The sequence below is a fragment of the Macrobrachium nipponense genome, chromosome 5, assembly GCF_015104395.2.
Source record: "Macrobrachium nipponense isolate FS-2020 chromosome 5, ASM1510439v2, whole genome shotgun sequence".
NCBI classification, from domain to species: Eukaryota; Metazoa; Arthropoda; class Malacostraca; order Decapoda; family Palaemonidae; genus Macrobrachium; species Macrobrachium nipponense.
This window is the reverse complement of record NC_061107.1, coordinates 138,550,627-138,573,931: the sequence shown is the minus strand read 5'-3', so window position 1 is coordinate 138,573,931 and position 23,305 is coordinate 138,550,627. Positions and strand designations below refer to the sequence as shown.

Below are 23,305 nucleotides of genomic sequence, written 5' to 3'. Positions count from 1 at the left end.
GAAACCTCGGTTTTTGTATGCCCTGTTTTTTATAGACTTTTTCTGATGAAAGTTTGTCTTGGGTTTCATACCTATCCTTGGATTTCATACACTCAGAAATGCCCCTCCCAGGGCCCACCATGTGACTAGGCCTCATATTGAGCGCCAAACGAAGCATCCCGTGTTCTCTCGTGACCCATTCTGGGTTGTGTTCATTGTTTTTGTGCTTTTTTTGTGTATTTTTATTCAAGTGCAACTGCTAAATAAGCCATTATGGGGCCAAAGAAAGTTCCAAAAGTTAAACCCTTCTGAAAAAGGTGAGAAACACTAAAATTTAAGAAAAACTCATAGCAAAGCGTTGGAGGGTGTTGCATGCTGATCTCGGTGTGAAAATGCCTACAACAAGCACTGCTGTTTGTGAATTTAAGGCCAGCTGAGGCTGGTTTGAAAAATTCAGAAAGCAAATGGGCATACATAATGTGCCTACTTCAGTGATTAAGGACATTTTTCCTAAATGGAATGATGTAAAAAATTTTGTGGAGAATTATTATCTCAACAAAAATGTAATGCATGTCTCCAGCGTCTTTAATGACCTTGCTGTTTTAACTTCAGCAAAATTTAAAGAAATGCCAGTGGACAAATGTTCTGAACAAGATTTGTTGTACGACAGGGGTGTAGTGGTGACTCTCAAGCTGGTCCTAGTGCTAGTAAAAAAAAGGAAGAGTGGAAGTAACCCAAGATATTAGCAGTAAAAAACAAAGAGAAGTAACCCCAGATAGGTCCTTGATACCTGAAGTCCTTCTGAAAGGAGATTCCCCTTCCAAACAATAACCTTTCCTCCCTCTCCCCTCCTCTCCATCTTCCATACGCTAACAAGTGTCTTCCACAATGGTAAGAGTGATATTAAATGTTCATTTATTCATTTCATTAGTCATTTACATTTATTCCTCATTGTTTTCTGTATGTAAATCTGTGTTTATTCTCTATGAATTGTATTTTTGTCAATATTTTTGGGTGTCTGAAACACATTATTGTATTTACATTATTCCTTATGGGAATTATTGTTTTGGATTTCGTATGTTTCGGATTTTGTGGGATGTTCTGGAACAGATTACGTATGTATGAAAACCGAGGTTCCACTGTACATGATTATATTAATATCCTTTAATTGAATGCGATATTATAAATTGCTAATCAGTAAATGTAGTGCAGCACCAAAGGCTTTAACCAATGATATGATAGTCTAAGCTCTAGTAACTAAGAAAATGTTTTGGATGGTGTAAAGATTTCATAAATTTTTGTATACCATAATAAAGCCCTGCAGACACACACACATAAGAATGTATATGTGCATGTGTGCATCTGTATACAACCTGTAATTGCTGTGTATTTGTGCACCATTCTTTCTCTCTCTCTGGATTATTCTAAAAGAAAGAAAGAAAAAAATGTCAAGTCCAGCCCATATAGGCAGGTTTGGTATTGCTCTGTGTTGAAAGAAAAGGAGGCTTTCAATGTTAAATTTTTCTAATATATTTTATATATAGTTTACTGCACAATTAGTTTTCATTTTGAACATAGTACATACTGTACTGTTTAATCTTTGTTGTTACAGTACTGTTTGTTTAGTGACAAAAGGGAAAAAAAGGTTATGAAATTGCTGTTTTATATACTTACGTTTTTTTTTTTTATCACCACAACTTTCCAATATTATCTGCAAGAGCCTTGGATGTAATTTTGTAGATAAAGTAATATACGTACTGTATTATTCTGTATTTATAATATAATTATTAAAACAAGACCACTGATTCTTATTTCTATACTCTTAAGGCTCACCTGAAGAATGTGTTTCTAAATAAAAATGAAAATTGAATCTCAATAGAAGTAATGAAATTCGAAAGCTGAAGGGGGAAGGCATCAGGTAGAATGGATGCAAAGTAAAGGTAGAAAGCAGTGCAACAAGGGATCAGAGGGGATGCTGCAAAAAACCTTTAGTATTATTTTTTTTCTTATAATTTAGTTTTTTTATGTTTATTTGTTATTATTATGTTTATGTTTTTACTTTTATTTTTGTTTTTTTGTTTTTATTTTTCATTAGTATTATTTATTTATTTGTCTTTCTGGTTTTGCCTACCGTGTGCTGTGCAAAGCACACTGCCTGTTGTACCCCATCTGTGGGGAGCAGGATTGTTCAAGAACTAGTTTTTAATGTCACTATACCATATTCCTACAGCACAAGTCCAGATGTGGAACATGAAGCAAGGGTACCAAGAAAGATTCTGAAATGCAAAGCTGTGTCTCGTGAAATTTCCTTTTCATCAGTTCATGCCATGGAAAAGTTTCGATTAGAACAACGAGTATATTATAAGGTAAGTTCATGAAAGTTTTTTTTTTTTTACCAATAAGAATGGGTTTTAGTTGACTGAAAGTGCAATCACACAAGCTTCTCTTTTCTTAAGTATTTTGCTACTGTTAATGAATATTGAAATTGTAATACTAGTTGATGGAAATCAACAAGTAAGTTGCCATAAGTGCTTTTTTCTACTTGAAGAGAAAGTTATTTATACATAGGTTAACACTGGTTAATTACCATATGTCAATGGTGTTCAGCTTGTAAATATCTCTGCAATCACAGATATCTTAAAGCATATAATTTCTAAATCTTTGTGGTTTAATCTTTAAAACCCACATAGTACTGTAATGTAATAATGTTCATGGCATAAGCTTAAGCTGCTATCAAAACTAACTGTTCCTGTTTTCTTACAGATAACAGAAACTTTGTTCCAAGATAGTCTCAAAATTTACGTTTGTTAGTACATACAGCTAATTACTCTTGATTATATATCACTGAAATTATGCAACTTTTTCTCCCAGGGTCGAATGTTGGAAGAATGGTTTTTTGAGTTTGGTACAGTGATACCGAATTCCACTAATACCTGGCAAAGTTTGATAGAAGCAGCGCCAGAGTCCCAAATGATGCCAGCACAAGTTTTGAGGTACAGTGTGTCTATACAGTACAGCCAGTTTTTTATGTTAAAGCTTGTTATAATTAATGTCACAAGTTATAAACAGTTAATGTTTATGTAACTTATCTTCTTGAATATTATTTGTTCTTATGGAAATAAGAACTAAAGCTTTTTATGTGAGTACTACTCCTCATTGTGTGCTGGAATCAAGTGCAGTCATTAAAACTTGATAACAAGGTGGTTAATTGGTTTACACCAGCACAATTTTGAGGGGGCTGTGGTCAAGTTAATATGCTTTGTTACATTATGAATGGAAGTCAAATTAAAGATACTATCAGTTTTTTATTGTATGAATGGGTTTGTATTTTGATCAACTTAAATTTGTATAAGAAAGATCAGCAGGCAGCAGAATGTGTGAAGGATTAAGTGGGTGTTTTGCAGCCTCATGTCCTCATATAGTAGTGTTTCCTGCAAGTGTGGTGCCTGTTCTCTTTTGCACTGGAAGGAGTTTGACAAAAACAGAAGGTCAAAGGCATTTGCTGGTATTTTCAGGTTGGTATTCTTCTCTTTTAAGATTTTATATTATTATTATTTTATTTTTTAATTTTTTTTGCTCTATCACAGTCCTCCAATTCGACTGGGTGGTATTTATAGTGTGGGGTTCTGGTTTGCATCCTGCCTTCTTAGGAGTCCATCACTTTTCTTACTATGCGCACCGTTTCTAGGATCACACTCTTCTGCATGAGTCCTGGAGCTACCTCAGCCTCTAGTTTTTCTAGATTCCTTTTCAGGGATCTTGGGATCGTGCCTAGTGTTCCTATGATTATGGGTACAATTTCCACTGGCATATCCCATTTCCTTCTTATTTCTATTTTCAGGTCTTGATACTTATCCATTTTTTCCCTCTCTTTCTCTTCAACTCTGGTGTCCCATGGTATTGCGACTTCAATGAGTGATACTTTCTTCTTGATTTTGCCAATTAACGTCACGTCTGGTCTATTTGCATGTATCACCCTATCTGTTCTGATACCATAGTCCCAGAAGATCTTTGCCTGATCGTTTTTTATCACTCCTTCAGGTTGGTGCTCGTACCACTTATTACTGCAAGGTAGCTGATGTTTCTTGCTCAGGCTCCAGTGGAGGGCTTTTGCCACTGAATCATGCCTGTTTTTGTACTGGTTCTGTGAAAGTGCCGGACATTCGCTTGCTATGTGGTTTATGGTTTCATTTTTCGTATTGCACTTCTTACATATGGGAGAGGTGTTATTTCCGTCTATCGTTCTTTGAACATATCTGGTTCTTAGGGCCTGATCTTGTGCCGCTGTTATCATTCCTTCAGTTTCCTTCTTGAGCTCTCCCCTCTGTAGCCATTGCCATGTGTCATCGCTGGCTAGTTCATTAGTCTGTCTCATGTATTGTCCATGCAGTGGTTTGTTGTGCCATTCCTCTGTTCTGTTTGTCATTCTCCTGTCTCTGTATATTTCTGGGTCTTCGTCTACTTTTACGTAATATTATTATTATTACTCAGTAGATTAAACCTATTCTTATGGAACAAGCCCACAGCAGCCATTGACTTGAAATTCAAGCTTCCAAAGAATATGGTGTTCATTAGGAAGAATTAAGGGTGAAAAGAAAACAATTATCAAATAAATCGATAAATACATATTAAAACGTAAGAAGAATAGTACTATTAGGGTAGTAATGCATTGCATCTTCGCATGAACTTCTGAAGTTCCTATTGCACGACATCTGGGAGGCTGTTCCGCAGTCCAATGGTGTGAGAAATAAAGGCTCTCTGGAACTGAGAAGTTCGACAGCGAGGCACATTTACTGCACATTGGTGCTGCTGTTCAGTGATTCTGGTTGCCCTAAGCAGCAGATAAAGGGGATCATGGATCAATTGTGAATGTGAAAGAGCTCTGTTATGTTGAAATATTACCTTTTTATGATAAAATAAGATTTTATGTATACTTACCAAGTAGTTACATAGCTATAGTTTTTAAAACCGTCGGCAGCTAGAATTTTTGAAATTCGCGGAAGCGTTAGTTTGTTTTGGTCAGGTGATACCCCCCGCCCACTATCGGGGGAGTGAGGAACCAACACCATCCGAAAATCAGTTGTTTATGCCCTATTATCCATGTGAGGGGAGGAGGGCGGGCTTTGATCATGTAACTACGTACTTGGTAAGTATAAATAAAATCTTATTTTTTCATAAAAAAGTCATTTTTATGTATGCGACTTAGCAAGTAGTTAAATAGCTGAATCCCACATTGTAGGAAGTGGGATCCATGGATATGCTCATAACTTTTTAAAATTTAATAAATACAAAATATATATTTAGTGCTAATATCCATGCGGATGCTTGTTGGTTCCTTACCTGTTAAGAGAGCTGAACAGTTGATTACTGCCTCTGGAAGTCGCTCGTCTTAACTCATAGGGATGTGGCGGTATAGCCATGGCTCTTCCTCTAAACAGTGGGACTCATGCAGCTAAGGAATGTCCGTGGCTAACATGGTCAACCAAAGGATGCCCCTGCCCAGGGCGCAGTACCAAATAACCAAATGTTACCAGAGTAAAAAACATATCACCTCAACCTTAACCATAAAATTCATACCCAACTCTACACTTGACTGAAGGGTACTCCTAGTACTTCCATAGTACCTCCAGGCTCCCCTAAAAAAACAACTCACAACCTCGTTTCAAGGCGAAGAAGAAATAGGCTAGAAGGTATGACTTCCTACACACCCTTACCCAATGTTGTGCCCGCCGCTAAATACGAACCCAGGGTACTGCAATTTTCATATACTGTTTCAATATCGCAAGTACTGCGAGGCGAACACTGATTTACATTTCCAGTACGTTGCTTGAATAATCGAGTCCAAAGAGAGATTGTATTTAAATGAGAGAGAGGTTGCCACTGCTCTTACCTCGTGAGCTTTCACTTTAAGTTTATTAAGGTCAGTTTCTTTCACTTGTGAATGAGCATCTACAATTACCCTACGTAAGAAGAACGTCAGGGCGTTTTTAGACATCAGGCGTGCCAGATTCCTTACTGAACACCATAAATGATCGGACAGGCCCCTAATTTTTTCTGTCCTTTGTTAATAACATTTCAGAGCTCTGACCAGGCAGAGTAACCTCTCTTCTTCTTCCGGTCCTACCAAGTCCGTGAGGATTTTGATACTGAACGAACGAGGCCACGGTTTGGACGGGATCTGGTTTTTTGCCAAAAACCCCAAGGTTAATGCGCAAACCGCATTACCCTGTGCAAAGCCTATTCTCTTATCCATGGCATTTATTTCACTCACTCTTTTAGCTGTAGACAGGGCTACTAGGAATAAGGTCTTTCTCGTCAAATCTCTCAACGATGCTCTTTGCAACGGCTCACACGGAGTTTTTGACAGCCACTTAAGTACTGCATCTAGGTTCCAAGATAATATCTTCGAACCTTTGGGTTTTTCTATATCGAAGGACTTAATGAGATCAGCAAGATCTCTATTTGACGCCACTTCCAATCCTCTGTGCTTGAAAACAGAACCCAACATCGCCTTATAGCCTTTGATAGTCGCAGTAGACAGATTCCTATCTGTTCTCAAATATAAAAGAAAATCTGCTATTTCTGTTATAGTTTATTTAGAAGACGAAACATTATGCTCTTTACACCAGGCTCTAAACACAGCCCACTTTGCCCGATAGACTTTACTTGAAGATTCCCTTCTGCACTGCTCAATAGCTCTCGCCGCTTGTCTTGAAAACCCCTTCGCTCGTAAGAGTTGTCGGACAGTCTGTAAGTGGTTAGAGACAGAGTGGATAGTCCTTGATGGAACCTCCTGAAGTGGGGTTGTCTGAGTAGATCTGTTCTCTGAGGAAGTAACCTTGGCCAATCCACTAGAAGATCTAAAAGATCTGGAAACCATTCCTGTGCTGGCCAGAATGGAGCAATGAGAGTCATCGAAACGTTGTGATGCGTTCCGAATTTGTTGACTTCTCTCACCATCTTGAATGGAGGAAAAGCGTACAAGTCCTTGTTCGACCAGTCCAAAAGCATCGCATCTGTTGACCATGCTTTCGGGTCTGGTGCTGGTGAACAGTAAAGGGGGAGACGATGGTTTCTTGCTGTGGCAAACAGATCTATCATAGGTTTCCCCCAGAGTTTCCACAATTCGAGGCATACCACTGGGTTCATCATCATTTCCGGTGTTAAGTACTTGCCTCCTGGGGCTCAGTTCGTCTGCGAGAACTTGAGTTTTCCTGAACGAACCTCGGAATTAAAATGGTATGATTCCAATTTGCCCATAACAGCAGGCTCCTTGCCGTCTCGCAAAGAGAAAATGAGTGTGTCCCTCCTTGTTTCTTTATGTAGGAGAGTGCTGTCCGAGTGTATCGCCACTACAGTGGTCCCCCTGTATTTGCGGGGATGCTTACCAGACGCCCCCCCCCTCCATGAATAGTTAGAACTCGCGAATGTTTGGAACCCCTATAAAAATGTTAAAAACAGCCTATTTTGTTAGTTAAAACTCAAGAAAAACCCACTAAAAATATTCATACTTGGTTTTTTAATAGTTTTATCACAAAAAGTGCATTTTATGATGAAATTGATAAAAAAAACCCAGGAATTTGTTGATATTTCTCATAGAAAAATACAGCGAATGTGCGAATTTTCCGTGAATAATGCGGGGATATGTTCCTGAGTGAAATCCGCGAATGTGTGAGTCCACAAATCTGGAGAACACGAATACAGAGGGTCCACTGTACTTTGTTGCGAACTTCAGCAATCCCCAGTGGATGGCGGTCAGTTTCTTCCGATTTATATGCCACTGTTTTTTTTCTGCATTCCAAACGCCTGACACTACTTCCTTTTCCCCCAGAATCGCTCCCCAACCTTGATCTGATGCGTCTGAAAAGAACACTAGGTTGGGGCTCTGCGGGAGGAGGGATCTCCCTTCTGCAAGTTTGTCACTTAACTTCCACCATTGCAGGTCCTCCTTTATTTCCTGTGTGATAGGGAACACAAAAGATTCCGGAAACTTCTTTCTGTTCCAATTCGCTCTGAGGAAGAACTGTAGGTTCCTCATATGCAGTCTCCCTAGTGTCACGAACTGTTCGATTGAGGATAGAGTGCCAAAAGACGATTCATCCATTCCTTTGCAGAGCATTCTTGGAGAACTAGAAATTTCTCTACCTTCTGTAGGCACGACTCGATTCTTTGTGGGGATGGAAAAGCCCGAAAACTCACTGAGTTGATCCTCATCCCCAAATAGACTAATTCCTGACTGGGAAGTGACTGCGACTTTCGTCTGTTTATTAACAGTCCTAGATCCTGAGCTAAAGTCAGGGTTTTCTGAAGGTCCTCCGTGCACCTCTCCTCTGTGACCAGGATATCCTTATCCCGACTAGATGTAACCATTTCGCAATGGGAGCTAGCACTGGGTGAACACTTGTGTGCGTTGAAAGCCCGAAACACAGCACTCTGAACTGGTATATTTTGTCCCCGAAGACAAAACGCAGAAACCTCTTTGATTTTGTTTTGGGTATTGAGATGTGAAAATATGCGTCCTCCATATCGATGGAGATCATCCAATCCCCTTGATGGTTGATGAAAGGACAGACTGATTCGTCTCCATCTTGAACTTTGTCTTTTGCACATAAAGGTCAGAGTGGCTTACGTCCAATACGGGTCTCCATCCCCCCGATGACTTGGGGACAACGAACAGACGATTGTAAAACCCTGGTGTTAGTGGCTCCTCTACTAACTCTAATGCTTTCTTTTGCAAGAGAGACGAAACCTCTTCCGAAAGGGCAATGAACTTCTTTGAATTTTCTGAGTAAGCTGTCAAAGCTATCGGAGAGCCTGATAACGGTGGCTTTCTCTTGAACGGAATATCGTATCCGATCCCAAGGTTCCGCCCCTCTTGCTTCCCATTCTTCCCAAAACTGGTGGAGCCTCGCTCCTACTGGCGCACAAAGGACTGATACACTACTTCTTGGTCGAGGGGTTGGTTGAGGATTTTTTAATTGATTTAAGGGTGAAACATTTTCTGCCCCTTGATCTTGGAAAATACCTACCGAATCCCCTGCCCCGAAAGGATTGTCCTCGGCTGGCTGGCGAGGGGCGTACACTAGGGATATTTTCTCTAGTCTGTTTAGTGGATTGCGAGAGAAGATCCTGTATTGCTTTCTTCTGCAATTCGGAGGCAACTAGCACTACTGTCTCTTCTGGAAACAGGTGCTTCTTATCCAAGGGCGAATACAACAAGGCAGACTTTTGGGTACGAGATACTCACTTGGGTGTAAAAGAACACCATATTTCTCTCTTCTTTAGGATACCTAACATGAAGAGAGAGGCTAGTTCTGCGGAACTGTCTCTAATCCCCTTATCTAAACAGGAGATCACTCCGAAATGTCTGTAAAAGCTTCCTCATTCAACATTGAATAGCTCTTCAGTTTACATCCCAAGGCTCCTACTGTCCAGTCCAGGTAACTAGAAACTTCGAATACCTTAAAGATATTTTTAATGAGGTGGTCTAATTCTGATGCCGTAAACATTATCTTGGCCGAGTTGAAAGCCGATCTTCTTGCTGAGTCAGTAAGCGCGGAGAAGTCTCCCTGGGCGGAAGCAGACACACCCAAAGAGAGAGTTTCTCCGGTTTCGTAACACAAGCGTCTCCTAAATGAAAGATGAGAAGGAGGGAAGCAGAAGTCGACCTTGCCTTGATCCCTCTTATCCTCAAGCCAAAGGTTAATTTCCTTTAACACTTTGCGAGCCGAAAAGGACAGTACGTACTAGTTTCGGTAGTTTCCTGGAGTCTTCCTGGTTGTCCCTCATGTAAGAAGGCACTGGAGACGTGGGGGTTACTGGTGAGAATGAATCTGAAAAATTGTCTACAAAGTAAAAAAGCAAGGCCTTGTAGGCAGTGAGAGAAGACTTTATCCTCCTCTCTTTCCTCTCTTCTTCGGCTGAAGAATAGGTGATAAGGTCTCTACAGGTTGGGTGGGGGCGCCGCGCAGAATGAATAAAGCCCAAACTGCTGTCTAACTTATTCTGGATGGCTGACAGAGAAGGATCGGGAGCAGCCATCACCTGAAGTCCTGTCGGTAGGCCCGAAGCTGAAATTGATGACATAGACTGTCCGAGTGCTTCAGACTGGTCTCTCTGTGCACTTGGTTGCATATATACCTGTGGATGCTCGGGCTCTAGTGGGCGCTCTTGGACGCTCAGGTGCTCGTGAATTCTCAGGTGCTAGTGGATGCTCGGTTGCAACTGTATTATTGGGTGCCAATGGACGCTCGGGAGCCAAAAGTTGTTCTAGCGTCGCCGCGGAAGTTCCGGGCGCCACAGGCTGCTCTGGCGTGTGGGCAAACTGTGGCGCCGATGGTCGCTCGGGAGTTGGCGGGTTCTCATACTCGAATGCTGAAGATGTCTCCCAGGAGTCTCCGAATTACAGGAGGGACTAATGGTAGTCCTACCTGTCCTTCAGTATTACAGGTGCAGACCGGTGCTGAAGGCATCTCCGGAAGTCTACTCTTTCCTGTACTCTTCACCTCTGAATGTCTGCTAGAGGAAGACTTTCTCGATGACGACTTCTACTTAGAGGATGTGATCCTCTCACTACGATGTCCCTCTCCTGCCGTATCCTGAGAGAGAATCTCTCTGGAGAGTCCCAAAAACTACATGAAGGCTGTTCTTTCCATACAGGGCTAGCCTTTTTACAGGGGACTGGAGAGGGAGCCCTCCTTTTCAATGGACGGAACTCGTCATGGAATCGCCACTGGCGCGTGGGAGAGGACTCCCCGGAGCTGGAAGCACTAGACGACAGCGGTACTCATTTAGAGATGCCTTTCCAATGGCGCTCTGTTGAAATATGGGATTTGTCAACAGAATCGCCTGAGGGGGCGACTGCTCGTGGGCAGACCCCACTAACCTCCCTTGGGCTACCAGTATGCCTCCTCCCAGGTTCTGGGGAGTTTGACAGGAACCTTTGCCTAGGAGAATCAGTGGGCCGAACAGCCATCTCCTCCACCACACTTACACTTGCACTCACTTCACCACTTACCTTGTCCATTAGGGTTTTCATGGACGCTCCTAATTTCTCCATTGCTTGGAGCATGATAGAAAATTTCGGATCGACTCTTGCCTCTAAATTGGCCACAACATCGGATATGGGTGTGAGAGAGCCAAGAGTAGGACTGGGAATGACAGGTGGAGGGGAAGGTTCAGAAAGAGACGAAAATCATTTGACAATTCCTGACTAATTAAGCTTTTTGCTTTAGTTCTAGAAGTTGCTTTTCTCTTTTTATCTCTCTCTAACTTATTTGTGTAACTAGTCAAGATCTTCCAAGTTCTTTGATCCCAATTAATACGCTCCCCACAAGTTTGATCTGATGTACAAGTCTGTACCCTACAACCTGTGCAAACTGAATGTGGATCATTACCCACTTAAGCGATCCTAGTATTGCAGCCTCTACTACAATACCTAATCCCAGATGAAATAGTGTCTGACATTATGTAGACCAATTCAAAACTAGTGAATTTCGGTACAAAAATATTTAAAACTATTTCAATTCCTAAATAGCTATCACCGAAAACAAAACTTCCAATATTCAGAGTACGTGCTTCACCAAATAACTCCAACAATGAGTGACAGCAAAGAATTCCAAAAATTCCACTGACTACTGAAACTGTGTTGACAGTACCAGCTGGCAGAAACAACTGATTTTCGGATGGTGTTGGTTCCTCACTCCCCCAATAGTGGGCGGAGGTATCACCTGACCAAAAACAAACTAGCGCTTCCGCGAATTTAAAAAATTCTAGCTGCCGACGGTTTTAGAAACTATAGCTATGTAACTACTTCTTAAGTTGCATACATAAAAACAAGAGACCATCTGTCAATGGTCCAAGTCATAACTGCTAGTCTGCTACTATGTATTAGGAAACAGAAACCTACCAGCACAAACAACTCTATCTAAAAGATAGAAATTTCTGGCAGAAGCAGACATCTACGCTGCAGGACAGCATTCCATTAAAGTAAAAAGAACTTAAAACAGGTTGCATTGATTTTATCACTGTTATAAATATATGAGGTTTTACAAACAATACCTAACTGACAGACTTTCGACTGTCAGTAAGCTCATCCAAGCAAAATAATTTTCAATCAAGTCAGCGGCGGAGTCGTTTGCTAGATGCAGTCGTGATTCCTCCTACAAAGTGTATCAGGCAAAGTGGTCAGTATTCAGACAGTGGTGTAGAAGACGGTATTTCGTCTTCTCGAACCACTATTGCTCAAATAGCAGATTTCCTCCTTTACTTAGTCTTTGAGAGGCCTCTCTGTGCTTTCTATAAAGGGATATATTGCGTATAATGTTAAACTCTGTTTTCCATCATAGAGATATTGATGTATCTGGTAGGACGTTGTGTCCTTAAGTGGTTGTTGAGTTCATGTTTCGAACCTCTCTGATCTTTGTTCCTAAGAGACTTGAATCGGAAGATTGTTTTTCCACGGTGGCTCTTTGCCACAGTGAAGAGGAGGTCAGTGAACTTCAAGGTATAGAGAAAGAGGATAGCCTTCTCTCAGGGAGATGTGGTATGTTCCTTCTCCCTGGATTTTCAGGCAAAGAACGAAAGCCCATCACAGCCTTGGCCATGTTCTTTTGCGATAAAAAATTTAACAGATGTTCTAGGAATGGAGGAGGAGGAAAGATCCCTGTACCCATGAAGAGCCCTCAGATATTACCTACAATGGACACAGAAGATTAGAGAGCAGTTTAGTAATTTGTGGAGTTCTGTAAAAAAAAAACAAAAAAAAAAAAAAAAAAAAAAAAAAAAAAAAAAAAAAAAAAAAAAATCAAAAAAAAAAAAAAAAAAAAAAAAAAAAAAAAAAAAAAAAAAAAAAAAAAAAAATCCTTTCGAGACTTATGTAAAAAAAAACGCCATGTTCTTCTTAACCCTTAATGGACGAATACCCTCACATAAGTACTACCGGTTTTGGGTGGCAGATGTTTCACTCATGGTGAGTAACAATAATATGCACCATCGATTTGGGGGAATTGGATGGGAAAGAGGTGTCATTACTTCTATAGCCCATAAATTCACCAATTGCAACTTTTAGACTGGCTAAGATGAAACATTGAATGGCTCAGGAGCTTAGTTGTGATCTTAACTTCACATGAAGTCTTTTTATAAATTTACTCGTAAATATACTAAGGGGGTTGCTGTTGGTTTTAGTTCTTATCTTTTATGATAGTATGTCAGTTACAAATGTAATTTTGGGCAAGAAATGTTAGAAAAAACATGTATAAAACTAAAAATGTTACTGCATCTTCGTTCTTGGTAAATTTATGTACAGGCGGTCCTGGTTATCGGCAATCCATTTTTATGGCACTCATCTAGTGCCATGAAATTGGCAATTTATGACAACATACATAATGGGCTGAGTTCCGGTTATCGGCTCATAAGGTGCCAATAATAGTTATGGCATCATAAATCGCAGAGTTTCAGTTAGTGACAGTTTTCGCTTAACAGCACCTCCGCTGATAACGCAACAGCCTTAACAGGCGGCCCTTGGTTAGCAGCAGGGGTTCCGTTCCTGGCCACCGATGCCAAGCGATTTTAAAGCCGACGGCTGCCGCACTCCTCCTTTCGGAATACTAGACCAGTTAACAGCGCCGCCGTAGACCAGTCAAACGGCGCTGTAATCCCGCAATGGCGCAATAAGTAAAATTATATTTATGCAGTATAGTACTATAGAATTTACTGTACAGCAGTACTGTGTAGTGCATTATAGTACAGGCAGCCCGCGGTTAACAGCGCAATCGCTCAGCGGCGAATCGGTTTTACGGCTGTCGTCAAAAATATTGATTAAAAAAATAAGTAATTTTAAGGTATTTTTACGGCACAATTTTCAGTTAACAGCGCTGCTAGCGCCGTTGTCTAACGAGTTCATACATTTGTAGAAATGCTGTTCAGACCATAAAGGTTATGTAAATTATATTAACAAACTTTATGGAGTTCTATGCCAAAAATAATGAGTTTCATAAGTGCAAATTTAGCTATGGATGTCGATTATAAATGTTCATGCTTTTATGTTGTTCCGATACGTAATACAAACCATCGGTCCTTTAACAATAGGAAGTAGCTAGCGGCAGCTGGAACCGTCGTAAGCTTCGAACAAGGGGAGAACGGTAGTTAACTGCTTGTCCGACTGGGAGGTAAACAAATCACTTTTGCTTTCGGCCGCGGGTGTGAAGGACGTGTTCGTCATCGCTCTCTGCCCGCTTCATCGTCGTATGTTTCTTTGTTTATATTATGTTTTTCTACTAATGGTTTGTTTGACTTGAAAATGAAACTGTAAGTACACTGTTTTCATTTTCATTACTTAATTATGAACCAACATGGAGCTATCGCCGTAGATGCGGCGATTTCCTCTCCTTTCATGAATTGAACCCTTGAATTATGTCTCGGTGCTGAGGGCAGGCGCGCTCGCGCCGAGTCGTGTATTTTGGGCGAAAGTGTGTAATTGAAAAATGTAAGTACTCTTTTCATTATATTTTTGCCCTGTGCGTTCGTTGCCGAGAGCGTGATTGCGCTCGGCATGAGCCTCTTATTTTGTATGATAGAATGCAATGAAAGTGGATTCGCAATCGCAGTATTCTTTTCATTTTCATTTATTTATTTGCATCAATTTTAATTTGGATCAATTTCCGCTCTTACCCGGGAATTGATCCTTACGATTTATTTTCTGTGAAAGTGAAATTGCAAGTGCAGTATTGTTTCATTTTCATATATATTTTATGATAGCATCATATTATTATGGATCAAGTTTCCGCTCTTACCCGGGAATTGATCTTTTCCCCTTTAAGTTCTATGAAGTGAATCGCAAGTGCAGTATTCTGTTTCATTTTCATATTACTTTTCACTGCTGTGCAGGGTAGGGGAAGCGAAGGTCTGCCAGGAAGTCGTCGGAAAGCTCTCCCGCGACTCCCTTGGTATCCGATTCTTCGTCTTCTTTCCTGCCCCCCGCTCAGCTTCCTCGTTGTATTTTGTATTTGGGGTCTTCCTTGCGTTCGGGGTGGGGCATGTCTTCCCCCCGTGCGTGAGGGAACCCCTCTTACTAATCTATCTGTGCTACCGCAGGTGGGCTAACATCCGTGGGAGACGACCTTGGACAGGTATGGACCACTGCGGCGGCAGGGCGTGCCTAGCATCCACGGGCTGCTGCAGCGTTTAGTGAGGTCTGGCTGGGGTGGTCTCCACTACTACCTCCACGGCCGCTTATGCTGCTCCCCCCCGCCTGGTCTACACTCCCCATGCTGTGTCGGTGACGCCGTCTGCCGCTACTAGGGCCGGTCGCCGCCGTACCGAGGGGGGGTATGCCGCCGCCGCCTGTGTTCTTCGTGTTGCCTGCCCCAGACTTCCGCTGTTCCAGCAGCTCGCCCCTGGACCAGCCGCCAGTAACCAGGTTCCCGCTGGCTGCCGATGATTCTACGAGGCGATGGCTGGGCCTGCCGTACCTGCCACTGATGTGGTTCCCGCTGCTAGCTTGGCTGTCCCTTCTGGATCTACTCAGCCGCTGCCTTTCTGTTTCTGCCGCTCCTGAGCTGGTTGCTGTACCTGTCGCTCCTGGTTCCTGCGCCTGTCCATGCTGGTCCTGCCCACGGTGTATCTTTCCCCAGTCCAAGGTCCTTCCGACAGGTGCAGTCGGGCCGTGTTGCTTCGGCAATAGCCCCGGCTCCGGCCTGGATGGAGGACCTGACGACTGTCCTGCGTGAGCTGACGAGGAAGAGGAAAAAGAAGAGGAAGATGTCATCTTGTCGTCTTCATCGTCTGCTGCTAAGCCGTAATGTCTAATCCCCTTCGACTTCTAAGGCCCATAAGCCGAAGAACAAGAAGGCTGCCTAACCCGGGCCCCCCCTAAGAAGTCTCCTTCGGGAACTTCTAAGGGCCCGTCCCACCCGGTGGGACGGGGGGTCTTCTGCTGGTCTCCTGCTCCTTCGGGAGCGGGGCCCGTCTCCCCTTCCGTAAGGAAGAGATGACGGGGACCAGAGGAGTAGCGGTTAGGCGCTGGTACTTCCTCGCTGGTGCTAGCGGCGATGCCGCTACGCCAGGTTCCGGCTCGGTCTTTCGTTCGTGAGAGATCCCGAGTGTACGGTCTCCCTCGGGAGACCATGCACCCAAGACCGCGGCATGGAGCAGAAGGCTGGTGAGAGCCGCTCAGGTGACTCTCGCCAGGCCAGCGCGCCTCTCGCAGCGACCAGCTGGTAACCCGGGTTTCCCCCCTAAGAAGGCTCCTTCGGGAACTTCTAAGGGCTGTCGTTCCACTCCCGTGGGACGGGGGTTCTTCTGCCGGTCCTCCTGCTCTTTAGGGAACAGGGCCCGTCTCCCCTTCCGCAAGGAAGAGAAGACGGGACCAGAGGCGTACCGACTACCACCGGTACTTCCTCGCCTGGTGTTTGTGGCGCTGCCGCTACGCCAGGTTCCGGCTCAGTCTCTCGTTCGCGAGAAGTTCCGAGTATACGATCTCCCGTGGGAGAGCGTATAGCCAAATTTTTGCGTCAGAGTTCGCTCGGTGCCAGGACCGTGGCACGGAGCAGAAGCTGGTGAGAGCCGCTCATGTGACTCTCGCCAGGCCAGCGGCCGCTCTCGCAGCGACCAGCTGGTAACTCTGGTAGACGTGAGTGTCTGACCAGCCACGGGCTGAGGCTGGGAAGAGGTTCCCCCCTCTCGATCGTTGGTGCCAGCCTCGGCTGGTACCAGCGGCATGATGCGCTGCGAGGACACACACCGGTCTCACAGCGACAGTGGTCTCTGCAGGTCTCCTGACCGCCGCTCCCACAGGGACCCGGGCGGATAGGGGGACCAGCAGCAGCTCCTCTGCACACGAGATCGGGGCCACTGTTCTCGGTCCAGCCGTTTCCCTGGGAAACGGCTCGACTAGGCCTGCAAGTTGGCGATCGCCTGCAGCCCTCCAAGCCCGCTGGTTCTGCCAGCGAGCAAAAGAGGAGCGTCATGTCTTCCTCTCCCGGGCCTGCATTCCTCGGTTTGCACCAGAAGAGCGAGGCACAGCTGGGTGATCGTGAGGGGCATGCCCCGCACGATCCCGTCACGACGCTGTAAGTACCAGGTACGATCTTCGGACCGACCAGGACGTACGCGCAAGTGGCAGGAGGAATCCGAGAGGGGTCTATCGCAGTTCCTCCTCCTTAAGGGGGAGGTTCTCGGAATGCTCTTGCTCGAGGGGCTTGACGGTCCTACTCTGCAAGATGCTATGACTTCCGAGATCCAGAGGAATTTTGTCGAGATTATGGCGCTGATTCGTCAGTCGCGCAACGACCTCAGGGAAGGATCGCCGCTCCCAACCAGCAGAGCCCATGTTCTCGGCTCGAGTCGTTTTGGGGCGGGGGCCCGAGAGGGAACCCAAAACCGACGGTGGGCCTGCCGCGATCAGAGCTTGCCGATTCTGTCTTGAACCAGAGTCTCTCGTCTCGGATAAGAAGGCTCTCTCAGATCTGGCCGGTCAAACAAGCTACTTCCACCTCCTCTACTGCGACAGCGGCATTTCTACGTGTCTTCGGACACTGTATTTAAATACCCCTTCGGTCCTCCAGAGAGGTTTCAACCTCGATGAGGACTGGAATGAGTCGGAGGACGGTATCGGCTCTCTCGTCAGTGTCGATCAGCCCCACCCAGACGACGTTCACAGTGGCGGCAGACCCTTAACCTACAGTGCGAGTTCGTAACCCTCCTCGGGAAAACGTTTTTTTTTCTCCTGATGATACGTTTTCCCAAGACTTTGAGAGGCCATCACCGCAAGGCGATGGCTGCTCCTACTCTTCTCCAACTGCTAGTTCCACTGGGAAGGCGAGCGAGTATCCAATTCCTCCCCCATTCCCTCTTTCCTTACAGCTACGAGGGAAATGGGAGGGATCCTATAGAGATTTCTCTGTAGGATCCCATGTTGGGGACTGCGCTACCGGGGGGACCTTCGGGTCCTACCTGACGTAAGCCCCGGTCGTTGAGGAGGGATCCTGCCCCATCCTCGATTTCTACGGGAATCGAGAGGACCACCAGCCGATTTCGTTTGACGAATTCGGGGGGGGGTTTCGCAGAGTGCTTAGAATTCTACGGAATTTCTAGCGCATTCAGAGTGTTCGAGTTTTTTACGATCTCCAAACACTTCAGCGAGACCACGGTCCAAAGTGAGCGAGACGAGAATCCCCGATAATTGTTATGCGATAATCGGGAACCTCGCCTATGCTCGAATTCCTGGAATTTCTAGCATTGGGAAGAAGACTGCTGCTGAAAGAAGAGTATCTCATAGTAGGCGACCAACCTGGAATAGAGAAGAACGGACGGGAACATCCAGTTTGGCTTGAACTATCGTCTTCGGTATTCTGTTCACCATTGAAGCTTTCCTTCGAGGAAGACTTCTCCATCACTCTCTTTGATAGAGATCGAAGGTGGTTGATCTCCAATCCTTATTTTGTTTTCTTTAAGGAAAAGAATTTAGGATGGAGATCGTTGTTCAGAATCCTACAAATATACTACGTATATTAACCTCGCGACATGATTCTGCTAAGCAGTTGAATTGTCCGAGGGGTAGGCGTATATCCTAGTTACTCTACGGATTGCGACTTAGACGAGAAGTATTCTAATTGAACTGCAACTCGGGGTTGCCTGCAACCCCCCAGGAGTTTCCAGTTTCAATATTTTATACTTATGCTTTTGTCACGATAACACCATTTCAGCTTTTGTATTTACCGAAATTCGTTTCGCCTAAATATAATTGCTCGAGCATATCTGTTATGCTCGGTGGTTCTAGCCGAACGCATTCCTTCGTGGAATGAATGGATTACCTGGCAACTCAGGATGATGAGTCAGCGAGAGCTCAGCTACTGCGTATTGAACTGCCTGATAGCAGCTCAGTATCAGCTGGGCCTCCGAGATGCACGGTCAGTTATGTCTCTCTCTCCCCTGCTTTGATTGACTACCGAACCGTCTCTGCCCCAACAATCATGGACTTATGTCTCTGATTAACGGGAATTCTCGCAATAATGAAGGACCATCTACTGCTGTGACGCTTGATTCCATCGCCTTCGACATTGCGAGAATTTTCAACAGAGATATCTCTTGGACTCTTTCATCTTTCTGTTTACCGCACGGTAACAGAAGTCTGTACTAGTCTCCCGCTGCATCGCACTGCGATAATGCAAATGATTTTGCAGACATCTGAGTTGTCTTCAAAATATCTCGTATTCGTAGGTGTGCAATTGTTCATTGTTCACCCCGAATTAACAGAGTGTCATAAGACATCGCCTACTCTCCGACCTGACAGCTCTACTTCCAAATGTTTTCAGCCCATGAGAAGCAGTTCTTCAGGCGGCTCTCCCCTGTGTTTTCATTACTGAAAAGCGCCCTGCTTTCATTGCAACGACGTCTCCTCACCGGACAGCAATGAAATAGCGGTTAGCGTTTTCAGTCATTTGTAATCACAGGTTCTTAATCTTGAGAATCCTTCTCTCAATTCGTCTGTGAAGACGTAGGTTTGCATTCATATCTACCTTCGTCTTCAACGGCACATAGTGTTGTTTCTTTCCTCCGTAGCTGAGATTCAACAACTATGAGAATGTCTGCCTTCAGGGACCTCGGTCTCTAGAAGGCAATTGACTTTCGCCTGTTGGGCACATGCCTTAAGAGAATCATCACCATCGCCGTCCGACATTGGTGACAAACAAACTACATTATTTTGTTTGGTCTCTCGGAATAACCCTTTTAAAGGCGAAGGTCCACATGACTTACTCGGAATGCTTGGACAACTTGCCTCACTTCCGATAACCGAACCAGTCAGTCGGCAGCTGTCAGAGCGACCGAATCAGTTACGAACTACGCTGTGGACTTAGTTCGGTTGTTACAGAGCAAATCATTACTTCGTCTTAATAGCTTGTCACAGTACCCATACCAATCAAGACACCCACCATGGAGTGTCGGTGCCCTATCCACTACCGAGAACTTCGCTGCATGGGGATAGGAGGATGCGAGACTCTTCGTGGCTAACGGACAGACCAGTATGGGTACTGGACATCACCGAAGTTGAGAAGAGGGATAGGTCATGCGACTATTCCCTTCTTTTCCTCTGAGGAACAAACTGCATGACTTTTCCTGCGAAGTCAAGCATCCAGGGGATGGGATCCGTGGACGCTCGATTTTCGTACCGAACTTCGTAGCGAAGACTCAGACCCTTCGGTCCCTGACGATCGGTTCGACGTCGTTCACAATCCCCTCCCTAATGGACTTCATCGCCTTCGATGCGAAGGAGATGCTGCTTTGTCCGCAAGCAACTTCTCCGTGGCGCAGGTACTGAAGGCAGGGGTCTGGTCCAACCAGACCACAGGCACCTCCTTCTACCTTTCGGATATTGCCCACAGGTCCTTGGATCTTTTTCCTTGGACCCGTGGTGGCTGCTCAACACGTTGTGTAGCGAACCCAGACCTCGCAGGCTGAACAGCATAGAGTCCTGGTGTGACCGTAAGAATGGATGAGTGAATTAGAGTGTGACTGGCTCCTCTTCCCATCTTTTTCTTCCCCTCTACCTGTGGGTAGAGGGACACGGTCGTCACCCTGCTGGATAAGGACAAGATGCAGGGTGAGCTACTCAACAGAGCCATCCTATTCCCTTTCACTAGGGATAGGAGCGTATATCCACCACTTCCTCCAACAAGGGGGAGGAAGTGGATTGCCAGCTTGAGACAACCCATACTTTATGTTGCCTCTTGCAAACAGGAACAAGTTTCTTGCTTGCTGGTACGAAGAGATACGCTTGCCTCCTCTCTTAGTACCTCGTCCCAGAGGTCTGACCATTGATCCTGCGGTGCACACCCCGATCAATCGGGACAGAGGCTTGGATCCCTCCCTCGCTCTTTACGACCAGGGAGGCATTCCAGGGATGGACGAACACCAGTCTGTTCATCAAAAGACTCAGATTCCTCCCACCAAGAAGTGAGTCTTCCTATTGTTAAAGGACAATGGTTTGTATTCGTATCGGAACAAATGACAATTTGTCGAAATTGCATCTTTTCCTAAATATACAAACTGAGGTCCTTTACATATAGTCCCTCCTCATGCCACCCCTCACTCTGCGTATTTTGCATGGGCCAAAAAGCAAAAGTGATTTTTGGGTGGCCGCGCGACTGTCGGACACAAGCAAGTTAACTACCTTTCTCCCCTTGTTCGAAGCTTACGACCATTCCAGCTGCCGCTAGCTACTTCCTATTGTTAAAGGACCTCAGGTTTGTATAGTTAGGAAAAATGCAATTTTCGACAAATTGTCATTTTAAAATGCGTATGAAATGGATTTACGTATAGGGTATTTTTATTCCTGCACAGAAATATGATACAAAGGCAGCTTTTGAACTGCCCTTCACGTTATCAAAGAGGTTGTTTTTTCATGTTCTTTCTTGTGAGCCGCCCCGACTGCCGCTCTTCCGAAAAATTTAGTTTAAAAAAGTGCAAATTAGCGATCGATGTGTCGATTTCATAAATGTTCAGGCTTTTAAGTTTTAAAATGTGTATGAAAATGTATTATGTATAGGGTACTTTTATTTCTGTGCAGAAATATGATGAAAAGGCAGCTTTTGAAAACTGCCTTCACGTTACCAAATACAATGTTTTTTTTCATGTTCGTTCTTGTAAGCTGCTCTTCCGAAAATATAGTTAAAAAGAGTGCAAATTTTAGCGATCGATGTGTCGATTGTTTAAATATTTGAGATTTTATGTTTAAAATGTGTATGAAAATATACTACGTATAGTGTATTTTTATTTTTGTACATAAATATGATATAAATTAAGGCAGCCTATGTAACTACTCTCCACGTTGTCAGGGATGTTTTTTCATGTTCGTTCTGTCTGCCACTGTTCCGAAAAATGCATGGTGTATTATTTTATTAATTATGCATCTTTTCCATAAATTCTTTAAAAAGTTACACATTAATTCACTGTATCCAATAATATTGTATGTATTCTCATATTGTATTATGAATACTATGGCAAATTTAAGCCAGTATTCCTCGGAGCAGCCAATGTTGTGGTTTGAAATCAGCTGATGGCGAGTACGAGTTTGTTTCGCCATAATGCAATTTTGAGCGAATTGCGAACGGAATCACAAAATTTTTTTACGCAATAAACATGCCGCCAACGTATCTGTTAACGAAAAAAATAGTAATTCACATCACAACGAGACATATTCAATTCATATTTCCACCTAAAAACACGTATAAGGTAAAATAACTTTGTCTCATATAGTCAAGTATCTAGATATTCGTTTATGCTAACTAGAAGCAAGAAAATTTGCTCAGAATTGCATTAAATATGGCGAAAACCAGCTCATATTCGCCATCAGCTGATTGCCAAAACAAAACATTTGCTGCTTCGCAAAATACTGGCTTAAATTTACTGTAGGTATTATATAATACAATAATATGAGACTACATACAATATTATTGGATACAGTGAAGTAATGTATAACTTTTAAAAAGATTATGGAAAAGATGCATACGTATTTACCTTTTCTTCTCTGCTTATCTTATCATTCATTTCTACATAGCAGCTGCATCTTGAGCTTGTACAGTTGTACCTCAATTTTTTGCTCGAGTAACAAAGCAAAAAATTGACCAAGTTGCACAGTTATATTTTGTACTTCTATCCCATGGAAAAATAAACAAATGCAGTGTTGCAAAATCGAATGTATACGCGAGTTTTGTCTTTTAAAATCAATTTACGCACAATTGTAAATAATTTGGTATAAAAACGTGATTCAATATATGAATTAAAATTTTATTATTCAGGCACAATTGAACAACCTATTGTCTTCATCATGTTAAGGGCTGTTACAAAAGACTTCAAATGGACATGTGTACTGCCACTGTAATACATTTTTCATACACATTTTAAACAAATGCATGAAAACTTATAACTAAATGCTGAAATTTCATTATAACAAAAAGCGGAAGTTTCATTAACAAAATGAGTTATAATTAGCATTTTTTGGAACAGCGACGGACAAGAACGAACATGAAAAAAACCTCAAAAACATCCTCTGATACTGTGGAGGGCAGTTACAAAAGCTGCCTTTATTGTATAATTTCTGATATAAAAAAAAAAAATACCCTATATGTATATTTTCATAAACATTTAAACATAAAAAGCAGAACACTTATAAAATGACACATCATTCACTAAATTTGCACTTTTTTAAACACTATATTTTCGGAAGAGCGGCAGGCGGCAGCTCACAAGAGAGAACATGAAAAAACAACCTCTTTGATAACGTGGAGGGCAGTTCCAAAGCTGCCTTTGTATCATATTTCTGTGCAGA

General features: G+C 43.4%; 2 protein-coding genes across 2 annotated transcripts in view; both read left to right on the top strand.

Moving 5' to 3' along the window:
- LOC135215231 (retinal rod rhodopsin-sensitive cGMP 3',5'-cyclic phosphodiesterase subunit delta-like) overlaps window positions 1-3,078 on the top strand; it is a 30,067-nt gene extending 26,989 nt beyond the window's left edge. The window contains exons 2-3 of the mRNA XM_064249739.1: window positions 2,210-2,345; window positions 2,851-3,078. Of these exons, the coding sequence (XP_064105809.1) occupies window positions 2,210-2,345; window positions 2,851-3,063 (349 nt within the window). The 3' untranslated portion in view covers window positions 3,064-3,078. The remainder of the gene's footprint in view (window positions 1-2,209; window positions 2,346-2,850) is intronic.
- Window positions 1-23,305, top strand: part of LOC135215670 (N-alpha-acetyltransferase 35, NatC auxiliary subunit-like) — a 739,676-nt gene that overhangs the window by 306,583 nt on the left and 409,788 nt on the right. The window lies entirely within an intron of this gene.